Consider the following 17529-nt stretch of genomic DNA (forward strand, 5'->3'; position numbering starts at 1 on the left):
AATTAAGAGCCCCCACAATCCCAAACATCTCACGGCCCATTGCCAGATTTGAAAAGTCCAAACATCTCAGCATAGGGGGGTCAATCCAGCCCCCCATTTCCAAGCCAAACCAAACTTTTTCTTTCCAAATCTGGCTTTTTCCAAGTTCATTTGTCAAATCCGAAAACTCATATTCCTGTTGGGCCTGTTCTGTCAGGACACACTCCTGATTTAATTCCTGAGTGGGCTCCACATATTTTCCCACTGTCTGTTCAAAATTTCCCACTGCCTGTTCAAAGTTTCTAGTCGAAGTCGCCATCCAATTCACCTTCTCATGTAACTGTTCCAGTAGGGCATTTGTTTTATAGAAAGCACACAACAAAGCTTCTGAATACATTGTCCTGCAAGGTCAGATGCCTGTTCCCACGATTGTAATCTGTAACAGCTGCCGGCTCCCTGGAGTTGGTTACAGTTTCACAGTCTCCCTCTAGGGGGAAAACTTCTATTTGTTCTTGCAACAAAGTTTCCCTTTTTGAGATACGTTGTCAATATTTGTTGCTTAAAGATGCGAAGGGAAGCAGTGGAATCGCTATGTTTCTCTTCTTTTAGCTATCTGTCAAAAACGCTTGTCTCTGGTCAATGAACTTCAAACGTCAGTCCTGACACCCCGCTCCAGGATCAGGACAGAGGAAAGTTACTTTACTTTAAACTCACTTTAAACAGTCTGAAAAAAATCCCCCTCCTTCTCCTGCTGTCGAAGGGGTGTTCCACATTTTAAATGATGAAATCCAATCCTTTAAAGGTGATTTTCTAAGCTCTAGTTTACATTGTCTTTGCTTTATTCTGTCTACAAAAGAATGAAAGGCTGACTTCCTGTTTAGACCTTCCCGTTCCGTACCAAATTAAAGTAGGTTTTTAAAATCCAATTCCTTTCTGCTCGCAAGTCCTTATTTGATGTCCAGTTGTTCAAAGTCTGAGTACTCACGGGTGCTTATTTTAGAGTCCAAATTGTCCCAGGAAAAAGGCAGCGCTCTCCGGCAACGGCTATGCGGCTTCGCTCCACGGAAATAGCAGTTGACTCACAGCACCGCGCCACTTCCCCCTCTTCACTTCGGAGCCCGTTAGTGGGTTCCTTAGCGAGTTGGAGGGGACGCTAAAGGTGCCCACCGAGTCCCATGGTCACAGGCTTCATCCGCCTGTGATTTTTAAGAGGGTCCCCGCTTCGCCGTAGCAGAGAAGACCCGTTTCCCGCGGAGCTAGTCCCTCCTGTTCAGAGGGAGTCCGCCATTGCCGATGGCGCCACCCTGGAAGTTCAGCAGGGGGCACCATTAGTGAAAGTGCGCCTCAGGTTAAGAACGGTTTCGGGTTAAGAATGGACCTCTGGAATGAATTAAGTTCGTAACCGGAGGTACCACTGTATTTAAATCTTTATGACCACCCCCACCTCTCAAGGCAATAACAGCCTTTGCAGGTCAGAGAAAATGGTGAGGCCCATTTGGATTGGTTAGCACAGGAGTCAGCAAACCCTTTTAGCAGGGGGCCAGTCCACTGTCCCTCAGACCTTGTGGGGGGCCAGACTATATTTTGAACACACACAAAAACAAAAAAATGAATTCCTATGCCCCACAAATAACCCAGAGATGCATTTTAAATAAAAGCACACATTCTACTCATGTAAAAACACGCTGATTCCCAGACCGTCCGCAGGCCGGATTTAGAAGGCAATTGGGCCAGATCTGGCCCCCGGGCCTTAGTTTGCCTACCCATTGCTTAGCACCTCTGCCCCCCCCCCATTGAGTGTGTTCCCCATAATTTTCTCCAACATAGAGGGGGGGTCCTTGGCAGAAAAGTGGTCACAGAAAGGGTTCCCTGAATACATTTTTTAAAAAACAGTGGTGTGCAACTAAGTCATACTTAGAATAAACACTTTTAAATCAGTAAGCTCAGGCTAGCCATGCCCACTGATTTCAGTTGATTTAGTATATGACTTAGATTCAAATTCCCTTTCAACCTTGGGTGAGCAATCAAGGAAGTGCCTATGCTAGGCCAAGTGTGATCGATTTCCTTTTTTCCCCTTCAACATACAATCATTCACCCCTTTAAAGTATAACTAAATCGAAAGTTGACAGGACATGAATTTGGAGTATGCCACCCTCCGGTAACTGATTCTCTAAACAGACACTCCCATTAGCCTTTGGCCTTGGCACCAGAAAGCAGTGCATGGTTAATGAAAACAGTGCAGGACAGGAATGGGGAAATAGACACAGGACCAGTGACTGGTTTATGAAAAAGAGAGAGAGAGGGAGAGAGAAAAAAAATGTTGCTGGTAATGCTCCCTAAGTAAAAAGCTTGGGAACAGTGGTACCATAGAATCAAGTCCATTTTATGCTGTTTTCAAGAGACAATCCAGAGTCCTTGCCACTAACAGAAGGGCTCCCTCTGTTTGTGGAAGGGACTGAGACCCAGCAGAGGCTTCCACTGTGGGAAGGGAGGGGGTATTTTTGCCATTCCCCCCCTTCCTCCTTGGACTATTTCCTACATCTTTCTAGAGGGCATCCCAGTTCTCTGAAGCAGCTTTTCAAAGGATGTTCAAGAGGAAGGAGGAACTGGAAAAAATATTCACCATCACCCTTTCTTCCGGCAGCAGCATCCCGAGTGGAGTTGGTCGCTAAATCCATGCCTATATTTTTATTTCACTACAGAGCACTCACAGATCAGAAACGGGGACTCATTTTAACATTTTTCACCAAATGAGATGTCTCAGGTTTGCAGAGTGCTGTAGCCTTTGCTCTAAAATGAGCAGAAATGTCCTCTGTTTGTGCCAGCCATCCCATAAGTAACTCCCATTCGCAGTAGGATTACCATTGCTCTATATAATCTTCATTCCCCATGCGAAAATAACTTGAGCCACTCTCCCAAGAGATGTAGCATTTAGCTAGCTGCATAAGGTGGTGCGTATTCTGAACCAGCCTTTACTCTGTAGGCCTAAGAGAAGGAAAGATATAGAGTTGGAGGAATTCAAGGTCAAGCTAAAAATAAGTAATGCCTTAATATAGCCATTTTATTTTGCTGTTGCTCAAAGGGGCATTTCCTTGCTGCTTTTTTAATTTAAAAAAAGAAAAGCTACATATTTCTCTCAGTGACATGGTCACACAGCTCCTCATTTATAGCAAAACTGCCAGAATCCCGAGATGGCTGTATATCTAGTGCCTTTCTCCCCATATGTAAAAAGAAGGTTAAAGAAAGCTTGTTCCTAGTAGCACAACAGGTCCTTTCCTCTATTTTTTAATAGCTGAAACTGGAATTGTAATTGTCCATAAGGAATCGAAGGGTAAAAGCTAGTGTCCGCCTAGCTGGTTTCTTGAAATTATCTTTCATCCTGTTGAAAAGCTAGTTTCATTAGCTTTAGTGTACATCTAGAAGTTGGTTTGTTTACAACTGAACATTTTAAGCCTACTATTTTGGCATTTGGAAGGAGGGGTGATACTGAGAGTGTCGTCCTTTTGTTTGACTCTCACCTACTGCTTTTGCCAGGAGCAGTTGGTTTTCCTCTCTCCTTGCGTTTCTGTGGTATGAGCCCCATCTAGGGATTTGATGAATTAAGTCTGTTTTCCAGACTTCAGTTCCTGTTGGAGTACTTGCTCTTGTTAGAACTCCTCCACTTAGGCAATTAGGGGGTTACTCTGGAGATGGAGCGTTTTTTATCGGCCCTTTATGGGTAGTAAAGGAAAGCTGGGACTTAAATTAAGACTAAGCAACCTTTCGGAAAATCGCAAGATGTCGTCACTACATCTTGGGCTGTGCTTCTGTAAAGTCTAGTTACCATGGGTTGTTTTGTGGCTCTTCGATATCTCAGCAAAAGAATTAAATGCAAAAATAATTCAGACAAGATTCACATGGATAGCTGGCTTTGTGCCCAGGGCCAGTGCATCACAAATAATAATTCTTGAAAAGTTCTTTTTTCATTAAAAAAAATAATACTTTGATTAAATGACAAATCAATACCAATAATATGTGTTTTTTAAAGGAGTTTAAACAAAAGCCAAATAGAATATCTTATGAGGGGGTGCTTGCAAACTGGGAAAACTGTTGTGGGTACCACACACATGCACACCCACACCCACACCACAACCAAGTGCACATAGCATCCTATTTGGTATACTACAATAGAATGCTTCTTTCAAGCTGGATTGCAGGAGGAGGAGGAGACCCTGTGGGAAAGCCTTTATGGGTATTGTTTCTAGAAAAAGAGGTGCCGGAACTCACCATGAGCACCTCCCTCTTTCTCTTAGAATGGCAATGAAGAATTCTTTGTTGCTTTTTGGCGTGCCGATAGGCTCGCTCATATGTCTTACTAAACAACGGTCTTGAAATCCAAACAAAGGGCAATCTAGGTCTGTGTTTCTTTTGGTTTGGCTTGTGTGTAGAAGATAAAGGCAGAGGGACACACCTACAACATCTGGGTCAGGCTGATCTGAACCCAAGAACACAGCCCTTTCATAAGTTTTATACCGAGGTGCATGTAATATAATTGGTATGTTTGATAAACAGGCAGATGAAGTGGTGAAAATGTTGGTTAAGGCAGGCAGAACAAGTGAGAAAGTTGAAGTTTTAGGATCATCGGACAGGACTGGCTTAATTTCGAGATCAAGAGACCATTAGTCTGACACCTTAATCAATGAGAGATGGCTGGGATGCGTAGTTGTCTGCGTAGCAGAATCGAGTGTTTTTAAGCATTTTTGTAGACTTTATTTTTGTTTCCCTAGTATACACAGGAAATAAGTGTATTTCCTTTTTTCTTTCTTAGTGTGGGTTGTGACTTTGCTGAACTATGGTTCTGGATTAATCATTATAGTAGGATGTAATATACTGGAAACCCTGTTGAGCCTAAGATTAGCCGCACTTCCTGTATCCTATAAAGCTTCAGGTAGAACAGGGATGGAGAAGATGTGACTGTACTAACTCTCACCCTCCCTCGTCATTGGTTGTTTTGGATAGAGCTTATGGGGGTTTGAGTGCATCAACATCCAAAAGCCCACAGGCATCCATCGCTGAAGTGTGGGCTTAGCAGGACTTGCTGTATGCCTTTAAGATCAGACATTAGACTGATTTTAGCAGGTGTGGTGTGGTCCCTCACAATTTGGATGAGCCTTCTAAACCCATGCCAACAGTAATAAATCTCTTAAGTGCCATAGCAATTCTATTCAGCTATACAGATGACGTTGACTTAAGAAGAGCTATGCTGGGTCAGACCAAAAGCCCATCTAGTCCACATTGTTGCTTCCCACAGTGACCAGCCAGACACTTCTGTGAAATCTATTAGCCATTGATAGGCGTCTTCTTCTTCTTCTTCTTCTTCTTCTTCTTCTTCTTCTTCTTCTTCGCTGCAGATTTATTAATTTATTTATTGATTTATCCGTTGATAGGCTGCTCAAGCACTTTGCAGTACAGTGGAACTTCAGTTTTCGAGCATCTTGGAAGCCAAACGATTCAGAACCCAAATGCCGAAAACACAGAAGTGAATGCTTCCATTCTCAAACGTGCCTCAGAAGTTGAACGGCTTCCGATGCGTGTTTCTCTGTTTTTCTCAATGGAATTGAGAAATCCAAAACATCCATGACAAATGACCATCCAGCCTCTGCTTTAAAACCTCCAATGAAGGAGAGTCCATCACCTCCCGGGGGAGTCTGTTCCACTGTATCCTCTGGCCAGGAGTGCCCTTCATAAAATACTGGCGGTTCTTCTCCCAAGTATGTAGGCTGCACCCCACCCTCATTTGATTCCTCATCCAGACCCTACAAGGCAATGGGTCATTACGGTGCCTTGAATGCCCCTTGATAACGGCCATATGTGGTTTGCGTTTTTGTATTTCTGATCACTCTGATCTGTTGGTGTTCAGTACATGGGACAGTTTGGCCAACGTTTAAAGGAAAAATATTTTTTACACTTAATGTATATTTTTAAATACACAAAGCAAGAGATGCTATAGACCTCGCCCCTCCAATTTTGGTTTGTGGCTGGCAGTCATAGCTTCTTTTACCTAAACAATTGCTGTTTTCAGAACAGCAAGATAAATTGGTGTGAAACATGAAATTCAGGAATTGTCAGTGTTTGGTAAGCTGAACTTTTAGTGTCCTCTGTTGTGGCACTCTTATTCCCATCATTCATCTAGATTCCAGCAAATCATTTACCTTCATATGTAACATTTTGTGCCATATTTCTTCATTCCCATAGGAGTATATTGATGCTCACCCTGAAACCATAATTTTGGACCCCCTTCCTGCTATCAGGACCCTGCTGGACAGATCGAAGTCTTATGAGCTTATTAGGCAAATAGAGACCTACATGCAAGGTAAGTCGCTAGCATTTTTCACTGGGTATTTGAGTGTGGAGGTGGGGGCTGGGATTGATACCTGGTTGGAAACGTAGTCTGCATTCATTGATGGCTAAGTTCAATACTGACAAATCTAACTGCTCATCATTCATATCTGGATCTATCAAGCCACACTGAACTTTTTTTTTGTCTATTTACAACTTAAGACAGTGATTGTCTTCACATGTCACCAGTAAAAAAATATTGCTATATTATTTGCTTTATTCTGTCTGTTTCCTACACAGCTCCAACCCTTATTTATACTAGCTATCTTAATACAGGTGTTGCACCTGTGTATAGGCCTTTGCCCTGAAGAAGCCCCAGAAAGCTCCTGTTACTACCACATTTGGTATGACATGGCACCAGAGACCTCTATCCTGAAGTAAACCATGCAGAGCAAGTCTGAGGAGGAAGGGTAGAAGTAGGGCTTTTTTTCAGCTGGAACTCACCAGAACTCAGTTCCGGCACCTCTCAGGTGGGCGCCATTGCCATTCTTAGAGAGGAAGGGAGGTGTTCATGGTGAGTTCCGGAACCTCTTTTTCTAGAAAAATAGCACTGGGTAGAAGAGATGTAGAACAGTACATCTCTGCCAATCAGATTGCTCAGTTACAAAGTGAACTCAACCGGCCACTGGATGGCCACTATGAGAACAGCAGGCTCTTCTTATTTGGGGCAGATGAAGAGATTTCGGTAGCAAATAATTAGGACCTTGAGTAATATTGCAGAAGCATCTTATCTAGCTTTGTGGAGTTGCTCATTGAACCTTCAGTGCTGGAAAATATTGTATCTTTAAGGGGCTATTCTCAAATTTTATAGATAGATATTTACACACACGAATGCTCAGAGTGTGTCAACCTTTACACTTTTTAAATATTTTTAAGGAAAGCATTTCACATTTTAATAGATGAATTGCTGTTCCATGATTTTGAGCTGCTACCTACATATTTATTGCATGGTTTTGCAAAATGGGGTGAAGTTTACCTGTTTGGCTACAAAAGCGTGGAGGGGATCTTTACAGTGGCCATTTTTCAAGTATGCCAGGGGTGTTAATTGTTTGAATTACTATGTATGTTTTTCTTAAGACAAGAGTTATTAGAAAGGGTTGAATGATTGGTTAGAGGTGAATGAAGCATGAAGTGATGAATCTGCTGAAGTTAGTGCTGCTTGAGTTGACATATTTCATTTCATTTTTGTTTTTTGTCTTGTACATGTAGCTGATTTAGGAATATGAGCTTTTTCGTGCTCAGTGCAGCAGCAGTTTTCTTTGAAGTATGTCATCTTGTCCCATTACACTAATTTTATCTTTGCTCTTCAATGAGGCTGTGTTGCTAGCTATGCAAATGAGCTTATTGAACTTCCTAAATATAGTGCATGCCTTTGGGGCAGGAAATTGAATACATATTAAGGTATTTTCATAAAGGTACTGTAAGAAAGTGTGCAGCTTGCAGGCAGGCAGGCAGGCAGGCAGGATTCTGTTCCAGTATCTCTACTAAAGGAAGCTTTTATGATCTGTGTTTACCTGGAAATCTGTTTAAGGTTGACTGTGCTTATAAAATGAATTTGTAAGTAGATTTTATTCTAGAGATTAACAGATTGCAATGCTCCTGAAAGGTTCTTTTTAATGGAAGTAGGCCAGTGTGCTGTAGTATCTTAAAGACTAACATGTGTATTGTGCCATAAGCTTTCATGGGCCAAAGCCCATTTATAATGTGTCTGATGAAGCAGGATCTGGCCTGCCAGTAAGTTCCATGTATATTCATGGAATATACATGTGACCCCCTCTCTGGTTGTGTTCAGACAGACCATAAATTTCAAACTGCTTTTAACTGAATGGGGCTATTGGTCTACAGTGTTTTAACTCTTTCTGTTTTATCTATGTCAGGCACATCCAACTGGTAGATCGTGATCTGCTGGTAGATCACTGGATGTCTGGGTAGATCCCCCCAAAAGGGGGTAGATCACTGCCAGTTTTTTACTCTGTGAGTAGATGTCCCTTGGGAGTTGGCCACCCCTGATCTATGTTATATTGGGTGGTTTAAATGTATTATATATTTTGATTTAAATAGTTGTTTTTTATTGTTTTAACTGTGAACTGCTCTGACAGCTCCTTTGGCCCTGAAAAAGATGATATATAAGATTACTTAAATTGAAAATGTGTGTGTTGCATTATAGCGAATGTTGGCCAAGTATGGCCACCAGGGCCAGTCCAAGACATCTTGCTGCCTGAGGCAAAGGACAAGATGGCGTCTCCCTCCATTACATTTACAAAAGCTAACCAGACTAACAGCTGAATCTGAGGGCAGCAGGGTAGCTTAGGGGGTGCAGGTCTTGTGACACACAGAGCTCTGTCTGCTTGCTGCCCCTCAGTATCTGCTCCTTGAGGTGACTGACCACTCATGATCTCACCTCTTCCTCTTAAAAATTTTTTAATAGCAACAAAAAAATGAGGAGGAAAAATACCCTTTATGGTAAACATTTCTTGTATAATGATCTTACGAAAGTGTGGTAGGGTTCAGTCCACTCTACGGCCAAAATTGATCAAGTGGGAGATTATACTTAAGCTTTGGAATGCTGCTACTTTAGGGACATGCTGCCACAAGAATTCTTTTCCTCCTGCCAAAACACGATCTAAAGAATTGTGCTGCCTGATTAAAGAGCTAAACCCTCGTAACTCCAGGGGTATTACTCAGTTCTTTTACATAATAGTATCGGGTACAATTTAAGATTCTTGCCTGACATCTCTTGAAAAACAAAACGACCTTCTACCAAACAAATATTAAACTAATACACCCCAGGTTTTTCACACCCACAACTAACATGCAACAAGGGACTAACTTTTTAATTATTTGCAATGGAGGCCGGCTTTTGTTTCCCTCCTTCTTTTTAAAAAAGCCATTGAAGTTCCGTGGAACTTCAGAGTTCTCTAGAACACAGTCTTAAAACAATTGCTCTTGTTCAGACATTTAGTTACAGTGAAGTGCCGGCTGTTTCTGTTTTATTTATTGCACTGTAGACACAAAAGGATTGTGAGGTCTGCGTTAAGTTGTGCCCTGTTATCCAAAAGAGGATTGCTTGCTTTATCACAGTTATGAATTGAGTATTTTCTTAGATAATCCTGTCACTGCCGTGGGCTATCAATAACTAGCACTCCTGTGTTAGGATTGTGTCATGAAAAGCAAGTACAAGATGAATGGAATTACCCAGAGTGCCGTGTTCTACCTGTAGTTATTTTCACCCTGTTGATTAAATCCAAAGGTACATTTTGGGGCTACATCTAAGAAAGAAAGAGCTGCTTCGTGATGCAAAGGGAAAACAGATTAAAGAATTCTTGCCTCCTGAATTGACCTCTTGTTCTCTCTTGCATGCTTCCCTTACCCACTCATCATTCGAGTGATTCGGGAAAGCACGATAAGAGCAACATTTTTTTTAATAATAATATTTCACGGCTGACTGAGAAATATCTAGCTACTTCTCTTTCTAAATTAATTGCAATGCCTTTCCTTCAACAAAGATCAGCACATTATTGACTTTGTGTCTGGGGCAACCCAGCCTGATGGGCAGAGTATTATTATTATTATTATTATTATTATTATTATTATTATTTGTGTGGATCTCGTTAAGTTAGGCTCTGCGAATGCTTCATTTTTGATAACGGCTGTTCTTTCTCTCTCTCTCTCTCTCTCTCTCTCATCGGGTTTCTTGACTGTTCTAAAGGCTCCTTTTATTTCTGATAACTAGGGCTGGTTCACCTGAATTAAAGCCGCTGGAACAGTTTCTCCAAAATAATGGAACTAACAACCAAGTTTGCCTGTGATCCGAAGAGATCCTGACCCTTTGACAAAGCAGAATTCCATACCCAATTTCTCTATCTGGCTGCAAGCTCTCTGAACTATATTGAATACCAAATGCTGCCTTGCAGGTTTCCCCAACATTCAGGATTTTATCTGGGGTGGTGGTGGTTGTCGGCAGTGTAATTGGGGGGGGGGGTCCTAAAAGGCTCTCGGGTATGCTTGTGGAGCACTTCATATTTCCAATTGGATCTTGCCATATGTTTCGGAACAGGGTACCAATTATACTACATCATCTAGCCCAAGTACACTTGACTGAGACTGCAAGCAGTTCTGCAAGGTCTTAAGCAGGTAGCAGAGCTAGTAAAGGGCTCTATCAGATATTCTTCTCCCCAGATGAAGTTAGAGTACTAGACCTGGGGGCGAGGGGGTTTCTATAGGCAAAGTGGTGCGCCATATTGCTGAGTTGCACTAGTGGCTCAATCCTCGGGGTTTTGCCACATCTACTGGCCACACCCATAACACCCACATGTTAGGCATGGACATCTGCAGAGGGAAATCCTGCATGTGTAGGCTTCCCTGGGAGCTGGATGTGTGTAATTGTCTATACCTGTAGGCATGGATGCCAGGGCCAGCAGCACAGCCCTGTTGTCCCTTGACTGCCTGACTCCCTCTTTGTATGAAGGGGTCCAAAGAGAAAGCAGTAAAACAGCACCCCTACAGAATACTTTGTCTGAAGTAGCTACTCCATGGTCCTGCAAACTCAGTTTGGGAAATGCTATTATATTTGGGTTTGGTTTTTTGTTTTTTTTTAACCTCTTACTACCTGTAACTGTATTTCCTGCAAGGGAAAACTTGACTTTTGCAGCCCTGTAACATTCTGGGATTGCGGGGTTTGCAACGCTGCAGGTAACCTGATTTCATAACGTTTCTAAACTGAGAACGCTCTCAACTTTTCAAGCTTTATGGGACTAAGTCTTTACTGGCTTGAGTGACCAAGAAAGGTCATGTTTGTTTCCAAAACAAAGCTGGTTTGTTTTTAGATTTGCTACTTATTCTGATTTATTTTCCAACTCCAAAAGTTTCCATAGGCACAACTCTAAAAGATGGCTGACTAGATAGTGTCAAGGCAGTTGTTTTCTGTAAATGTATGCCTCTTTATTTTTACCCCTTTCTCCTTCTTCCCCCTCTTGTCTCTTGTGATCCAGAAATAATACAGTGGAGGAGAAAGGGAAAATAGGCGTTGAAGTAAGGCTGTGATGTTGAGAAAGGTTCAGATTTCTTAAATGGTCAATTTTGTTATATTACAGGGATGCCTTTTAGTAGATGTGTCGGCTTCTTAGAACTACATGCATTTCATTTCTTAGCTCCTTCCCAAGGTAAAAGAAAAAGGTGAAGACATACCTTCCCGCTGTCACTAAGTGCACATACTTTCATAGCGGCAGGCTTTGATTGAAACCAATTTTCACTATCTGAGCCATTTCCAACCATTTTCAGTCCTCCTCGTTTTGTTCTTGCAGGAAGCCAAAAGCATATGTGCTGGGTTTTCAAAGCACTCCGTTGCGATTCATAATTAAGTGCCATTTTTGGGAAGAAGAAAAATCAATTATGGTGGTTTGCAGCAGGTTTTGACCTACCGAGTAACAAATAGCTTGAACCTTTTCCAATACAGCAAAGGCAAATCCTCTTTACTCACTTTCCCCTCAAGAATAGGGATCGTGGCCCTCCAGATGATAGACTGCAGCTCTCATGAACCCGGGCTAGGATGGTATTAACAGTTGCCCATCCATTATCAAAAGGATGATCTACTATTCCTGTCCTGCTTCACATCTCCTGGGGTTATGTTCTGGCGTTGAAAACCGGTTGTGGTAAATGGCCCAAATATAGACCACCACCACCACCTCCTCCTCCTCCTCCTCCTCCTCCTCCTCCTCCTCCTTCTTCTTCTCCTCCTCCTCCTCCTCCTCCTCCTCCTCCTCCTCCTTTGAACAGAAAGAAACCCAGATGGCTGAATCAGATGATCTTGTGCCACATACTTGATCAGATGGCTAAAAAGCCAGGTGTGTGTGTGTGGTATTGTTGTCGTTGTTTTAAAGTCTGTCACATTCAGAGGTACTCCACTTGAAAAGACTTGCCCATCAAAAGAAGCCTTGGCAGCTTTGCACATTCAGTGGAATAAACACAGCCATGTTGTGGGGGAGACAGAAACAAACATTTGAGCCTTCGAATTTTTGGGAATGTAAGCAGAAGGCAAGTTCCTTGTTCAGTGGGTATTGACTGAAAAGGGTGGCTTTCTCTCACCTACTGGTTGGCGGGGGTGGGGAGAAAGGGTACCCCTCCCATTTTCCGTATAGAAAGTGCTTATTCTTGTGAAGCAGAGCAAGAAAGAAAGATCGTCTCCTTCTAAAACTACTTTGGTACATTAAAGAAAATAGTAAGCAGTGTTGACCAGCAGACAAACACATTTGCAGCAAATTCATTATTCATGGAGACTGAAGAAACAGGTGCTGGGGACAGGATGTTCTTTCAACAATGACAAAATAACTGCCTGGGAATAAATGCATCCTATTACATAGGATTGGGAGCAGCAGGGAGGGGAGAGCTGATCTCTTTTTCATTCCGAAACAAGCTTTCAGCAGAGACATGGCTTGGGGCTCTCACCTGATTAAAACACAGCTGATAAAGAAACTTAAGAATTTTCTAGTCATTTAAAGCTGAATATATTTGCACATGAATAAACAATTCCTGGGGTGAAAAACAAACAAACTACTTTTATCTTGGGAGTAGGTCTACACATGTGAAGGGGCCATAGCTCTGTGACAGATCACAGACACCAGATTCAATCTCTCTCATCTCCAGTTAGAAGTACCAGGGAACAGATAATGGGAAGAACCTCTGCCTGGTTGTAGGCATGTTTGAAGACTCGGGGGTGGGGGGAACCTAGTGCATTGGGATGGTCAGTTCTCTGTTTACATTTTGTGGGTGACATTTTAAATGTAATTTCTCCCAGATGCATTCTGAATATAGGTAAAGGACCCCTGGGCGGTTAAGTCCAGTCAAAGGTGACTACGGGGTTGAGGCGCTCATCTTGCTTTCAGGCCGAGTGAGCTGGCGTTTGTCCACAGACAGCTTTCCGGGTCATGTGGCCAGCATGACTAAACCGCTTCTGGCGCAGCAGGACACGGAAACCAGAGTGCATGGAAAGGGATTTCCACAAGACATCAAACAACCAGAAGTGCCCCCTTTGACGATCAGGTGGGGATTGGGGAGTTGGTGTGAGGCTTTCTCGGAGATACTCCTATTCCAAGCTGTTTACGCCTTTTTAAGTCAATAGCAATACCTTAAACATGTTCAGAACTATCACGTAGTACTATATTCAGAATGCATGGGACGCGGGTGGCGCTGTGGTCTAAACCACTGAGCCCCTTGGGCTTGCTGATCAGAAGGTCGGCGATTCGAATCCCCATGACGGGGTGAACTCCCATTGCTCTGTCCCAGCTCCTGCCAACCTAGCAATTCGAAAGCACGCCAGTGCAAGTAGATAAATAGGTACCACTGCGGTGGGAAGGTAAATGGCATTTCTTTACTAGGAGTGGGATTTTTATCTGCAGTGTCACCTGCTTTGTATAATGAACTCCCTTTGGAGGCACCAACTATTTTGGTGTTCCGCAGATGGCTAAAAACTCACCTATTTGCCCAGGTATTCCTGGGCCCCTGGTGTTTTAAAATGCTAGTTGTTGTTTTTTTTTTAATTAATGCTTGAATGTTATAGGATGTAATTCAAAACTTGGGAAACGCGTTCCCTTTGTTCCACTGCAGTATTACTGCACAGCAGCTGTTCAGTGTTTTCTTCTTTTCTTGGCAAGAAATAAGGTGCTGGTACTCATATGTTGATAAAAGTGCTGAAGGTGCCAGCACAAAATGGCTGCCACAAAAAGCAGAAAAAGTGGCGGCGGCGCTTCACACCAGTGAGTTCTGTCACAAAAGAAAAACTGCAGCTTTTACATGCTAATAACATAATTTTGGTGCTCCTGCTCCCCCCCCCCCGGGGGGGGGATCCTTTGTATAAAATCAGGCCAGTTCTGGTGTTGAAATAAGAAAGGATAACACAAAAACATTTATGCAAATGTTCTAGATACATTTATATAGAAAAGGACCCCATTCTGGTAATTTGGGGTGATGCGTTAAGTTCTGTCTAGCCAAACTTTCTGAAAGCTAAATTTGAGCCTGTAAACAGCTGAAAAGAAAAACAAACTGAAGTCTAGCAAGGGATACTAAATAACTCAGACAGAAAGGAAATAGATTGTCTAATAAATCAAAGCCTATTTTATACAAGCCATACTGGACTATGGTGAGAAGTGTCCAGATTGTTGAATTTAGCTGTGTTTCTTCTCTGAAAAGCAGCCAGAATGTCAGCTCTCTCTTTGATTTACCTTATATTGCAATTCAGAGTCTCTTGTTAGGACAACATAAATTCAGATGAATTAAGCTGTCATGAAGCAAATTCCAGGTTTGCTGCTCTGCAATTTGAAGGAGGGAGTTAGGCCTGTTCCTGCCCATTGAGGGTCCCCCCCCCCCAATATTTGAGGTGACTTCCTAACACACAAATATCAAACTAAAATTCCGTACTTAAGGTTTCTGATAGCTGTGCAGCTGGAGACTGGCATTTATGGACTAGTTTTGCACAGGTCTCCATTATTTTTCTCTGCGCCTATCATTTACATCAAGGCAGCAAGTTAATAAACACACATACACACACACACACACACACACACACACACACACAGGGTAGGAGAGCAGAAATTAATGACAATATATTTCAACCAATGTGCCACTTTGGTTTCAGATAGTACATGGGTAGAAGAGTCTGAAAATCCTGGGACACAAATTTTCATAGCCCTCTAGCAGCTACGGTGCCTCATTTACCAGAAGTAATATATTTAGCATTAATTCTGAAAGCGTATACTCAGTTCTGACCAAACTAAGCCTTCTGGTAAATAGCTGCTAGCAGGCCATGAAAATTTGTGTCCCAGGCTTTTTTGACTCTTCTGCCCATGTACTGTCGGAAACCAAAGGGGCACATTGGTTGCCAGATGGGAATTCTTTTTCCAGCTCTCCTACCCCACTAATAGAATCAAGGCTTGGACCAGAGGTTGGTGATCTTAAAGTACTTCTACCAGTGTCACGCCAACGAGGGAGAGAAGCTTCTCTGTTACAGCACCCTAGCTGGTACATCCTCCCCAACAAAGTACAACTGGCGCCACTGAACCTGTTAGCCTTTCAGTGCCATATCAAAGCTTTTTTTCTGTTTCCCTGGGCATCTTAGTTGTTTAGTCTGCCTTATTTATTTATACAAGAAATTCTATACCACCATCTCACATAAATTACCAAGGCAGTGTACAACAATATCTGCAACACCAATAAAATATAAAATGCCCTTAAAACAACATAAAATAATTGTTTAAATGGCCAGCTAATTTTGAGAAGCAATGACAAACCTCGACAGCATCTTAAAAAGCAGAGACATCACCTTGCCAACAAAGGTCCGTATAGTTAAAGCTATGGTTTCCCCAGTAGTGATGTATGGAAGTGAGAGCTGGACCATAAAGAAGGCTGATGGCCGAAGAATTGATGCTTTTGAATTATGGTGCTGGAGGAGACTCTTGAGAGTCCCATGGACTGCAAGAAGATCAAACCTATCCATTCTTAAGGAAATCAGCCCTGAGTGCTCACTGGAAGGACAGATCCTGAAGCTGAGGCTCCAATACTTTGGCCACCTCATGAGAAGAGAAGACTCCCTGGAAAAGACCGTGATGTTGGGAAAGATGGAGGGCACAAGGAGAAGGGGACGACAGTGTTCTCGAAGCTACCAGCATGAGTTTGACCAAACTGCGGGAGGCAGTGGAAGACAGAAGTGCTTGGCGTGCTCTGGTCCATGGGGTCACGAAGAGTCAGACACAACTAAACGACTAAACAACAGTCTTGAGAAATTTGAACTGAACAGACCTGTCAGCATAAAGACACCTTCAAAAGACACCTGAAACTCAAAGGCAAGGATGCCTACCAAATCTCTGCTGGAAGAGTGTTCCATACATAACATACAACTGGCAACACTAAATACCTGACTTCTGGTTGAGGCCAGTTGGGTATCTGTAATATGGGGGACTACTAATGGAGCTCCCCTGGATGATTTCAGTGATCAGTCTAGGATATAAGGGCTCAGGCAATCCTTAAGGTATCCTGGGCCCAAATTGTTCAGGGCTTTGTATATCAACACAGGAGCTTTGACTTTTGATGGCTAGCATATGGGTAGCCGTTAAGAGATGTTTTAGCAAAGGTTTCACCTGCTGTAGGCCACCTGTAGAATCCCATTCACCATAGTTATTACTCCTAAAAGACCAGTGACGTCATTACTCAGAAAAAGTGTTGAGAAATTTTCTTCTGGGAAGCATTCCGAGTGCAAACTGCTATTTGTAGCAGCAACAGTCTGTCTTGAGCAGATTGTGAATAATGTCGGGACTCTGTGTATGTGTGTATGTGTGTTGCCTTTAAAGGAAGCCTCTCAGCTTGTAGCAGGTATTGTACTGTCCATTGAGTTCATTGTTGGACCGAGGGCAGTGGTTGAAAGGGGCTTGTTGTTAACATCCTTTCATGAAAGGGGTTGCTTGTTTCCCTTCAGTGGAATTCAAGCTGCTGCTCTTCCAGTCTGACCTCTTCCCAGTGTGCTGCTCTGCTGGGAAATGCTGCCCTCCAAAGGTGCAAAGACTGTGCAAATTAGGTATATATATATATATACACCTCTCCAAGATGGGCACTGATGTAACCACCACAAGCAGAACCGAAAAGGAATTGTCTTCATGAAATTACCATATGTTTGATAGCAGCTGAAGCAATTCCAGGCTGTTCCACATAGACATCACCTACTGGGTTTGTGATGGTGTTGAGTGTGTGGCCTTTAATGTGTGGTTTTTTTAATTGATGTTAACATAGATGCCAACCGCAGTGCATAGCTGGTAGTTCAAAGCTGCCAAGAAAACGCTTTGCATGTTGCCTGTTGCTATGCAGTAGTGACGCAACGTTTTATTGCGATGGCGGTTTAGAAAGAAACCGTTTCCCACTTTAGTTAAGTATTGTCACCCGCAGAGACTTTCATGGTATAGATAACTATGCCTAGACGATCTTCATTCTCTCTAGAGGGGCAGCCCCTGTTTCTGAGGTTAGGGGGCAGGGGATGGCCTGGTTAGTGCTCCTGGCCCCAGTGAAAGAAGTATATTCCTTACAGCAGGGCTGCAGAAATTTGTGAATCTAGCTGTGGCAAAGATGGACCTGCCATAGAGACAGTGGAGATGCTGCTCTTTACAGAAAGGCCAACCACACCAGTCCCTTTCA

At 42.8% G+C, this 17529-nt stretch overlaps 1 protein-coding gene across 1 annotated transcript in view; it reads left to right on the plus strand.

The window, feature by feature from the left end:
* The window catches only part of ITPK1 (inositol-tetrakisphosphate 1-kinase), a 129115-nt gene that overhangs the window by 89347 nt on the left and 22239 nt on the right, over positions 1-17529 (plus strand). Inside the window, exon 4 of the mRNA XM_080991471.1 lies at positions 6214-6331. Within this exon, the coding sequence (XP_080847597.1) occupies positions 6214-6331 (118 nt within the window). The remainder of the gene's footprint in view (positions 1-6213; positions 6332-17529) is intronic.

This window comes from Podarcis pityusensis (genome assembly GCF_964106645.2).
Source record: "Podarcis pityusensis genome assembly, chromosome: 1".
Lineage (NCBI taxonomy): Eukaryota > Metazoa > Chordata > Lepidosauria > Squamata > Lacertidae > Podarcis > Podarcis pityusensis.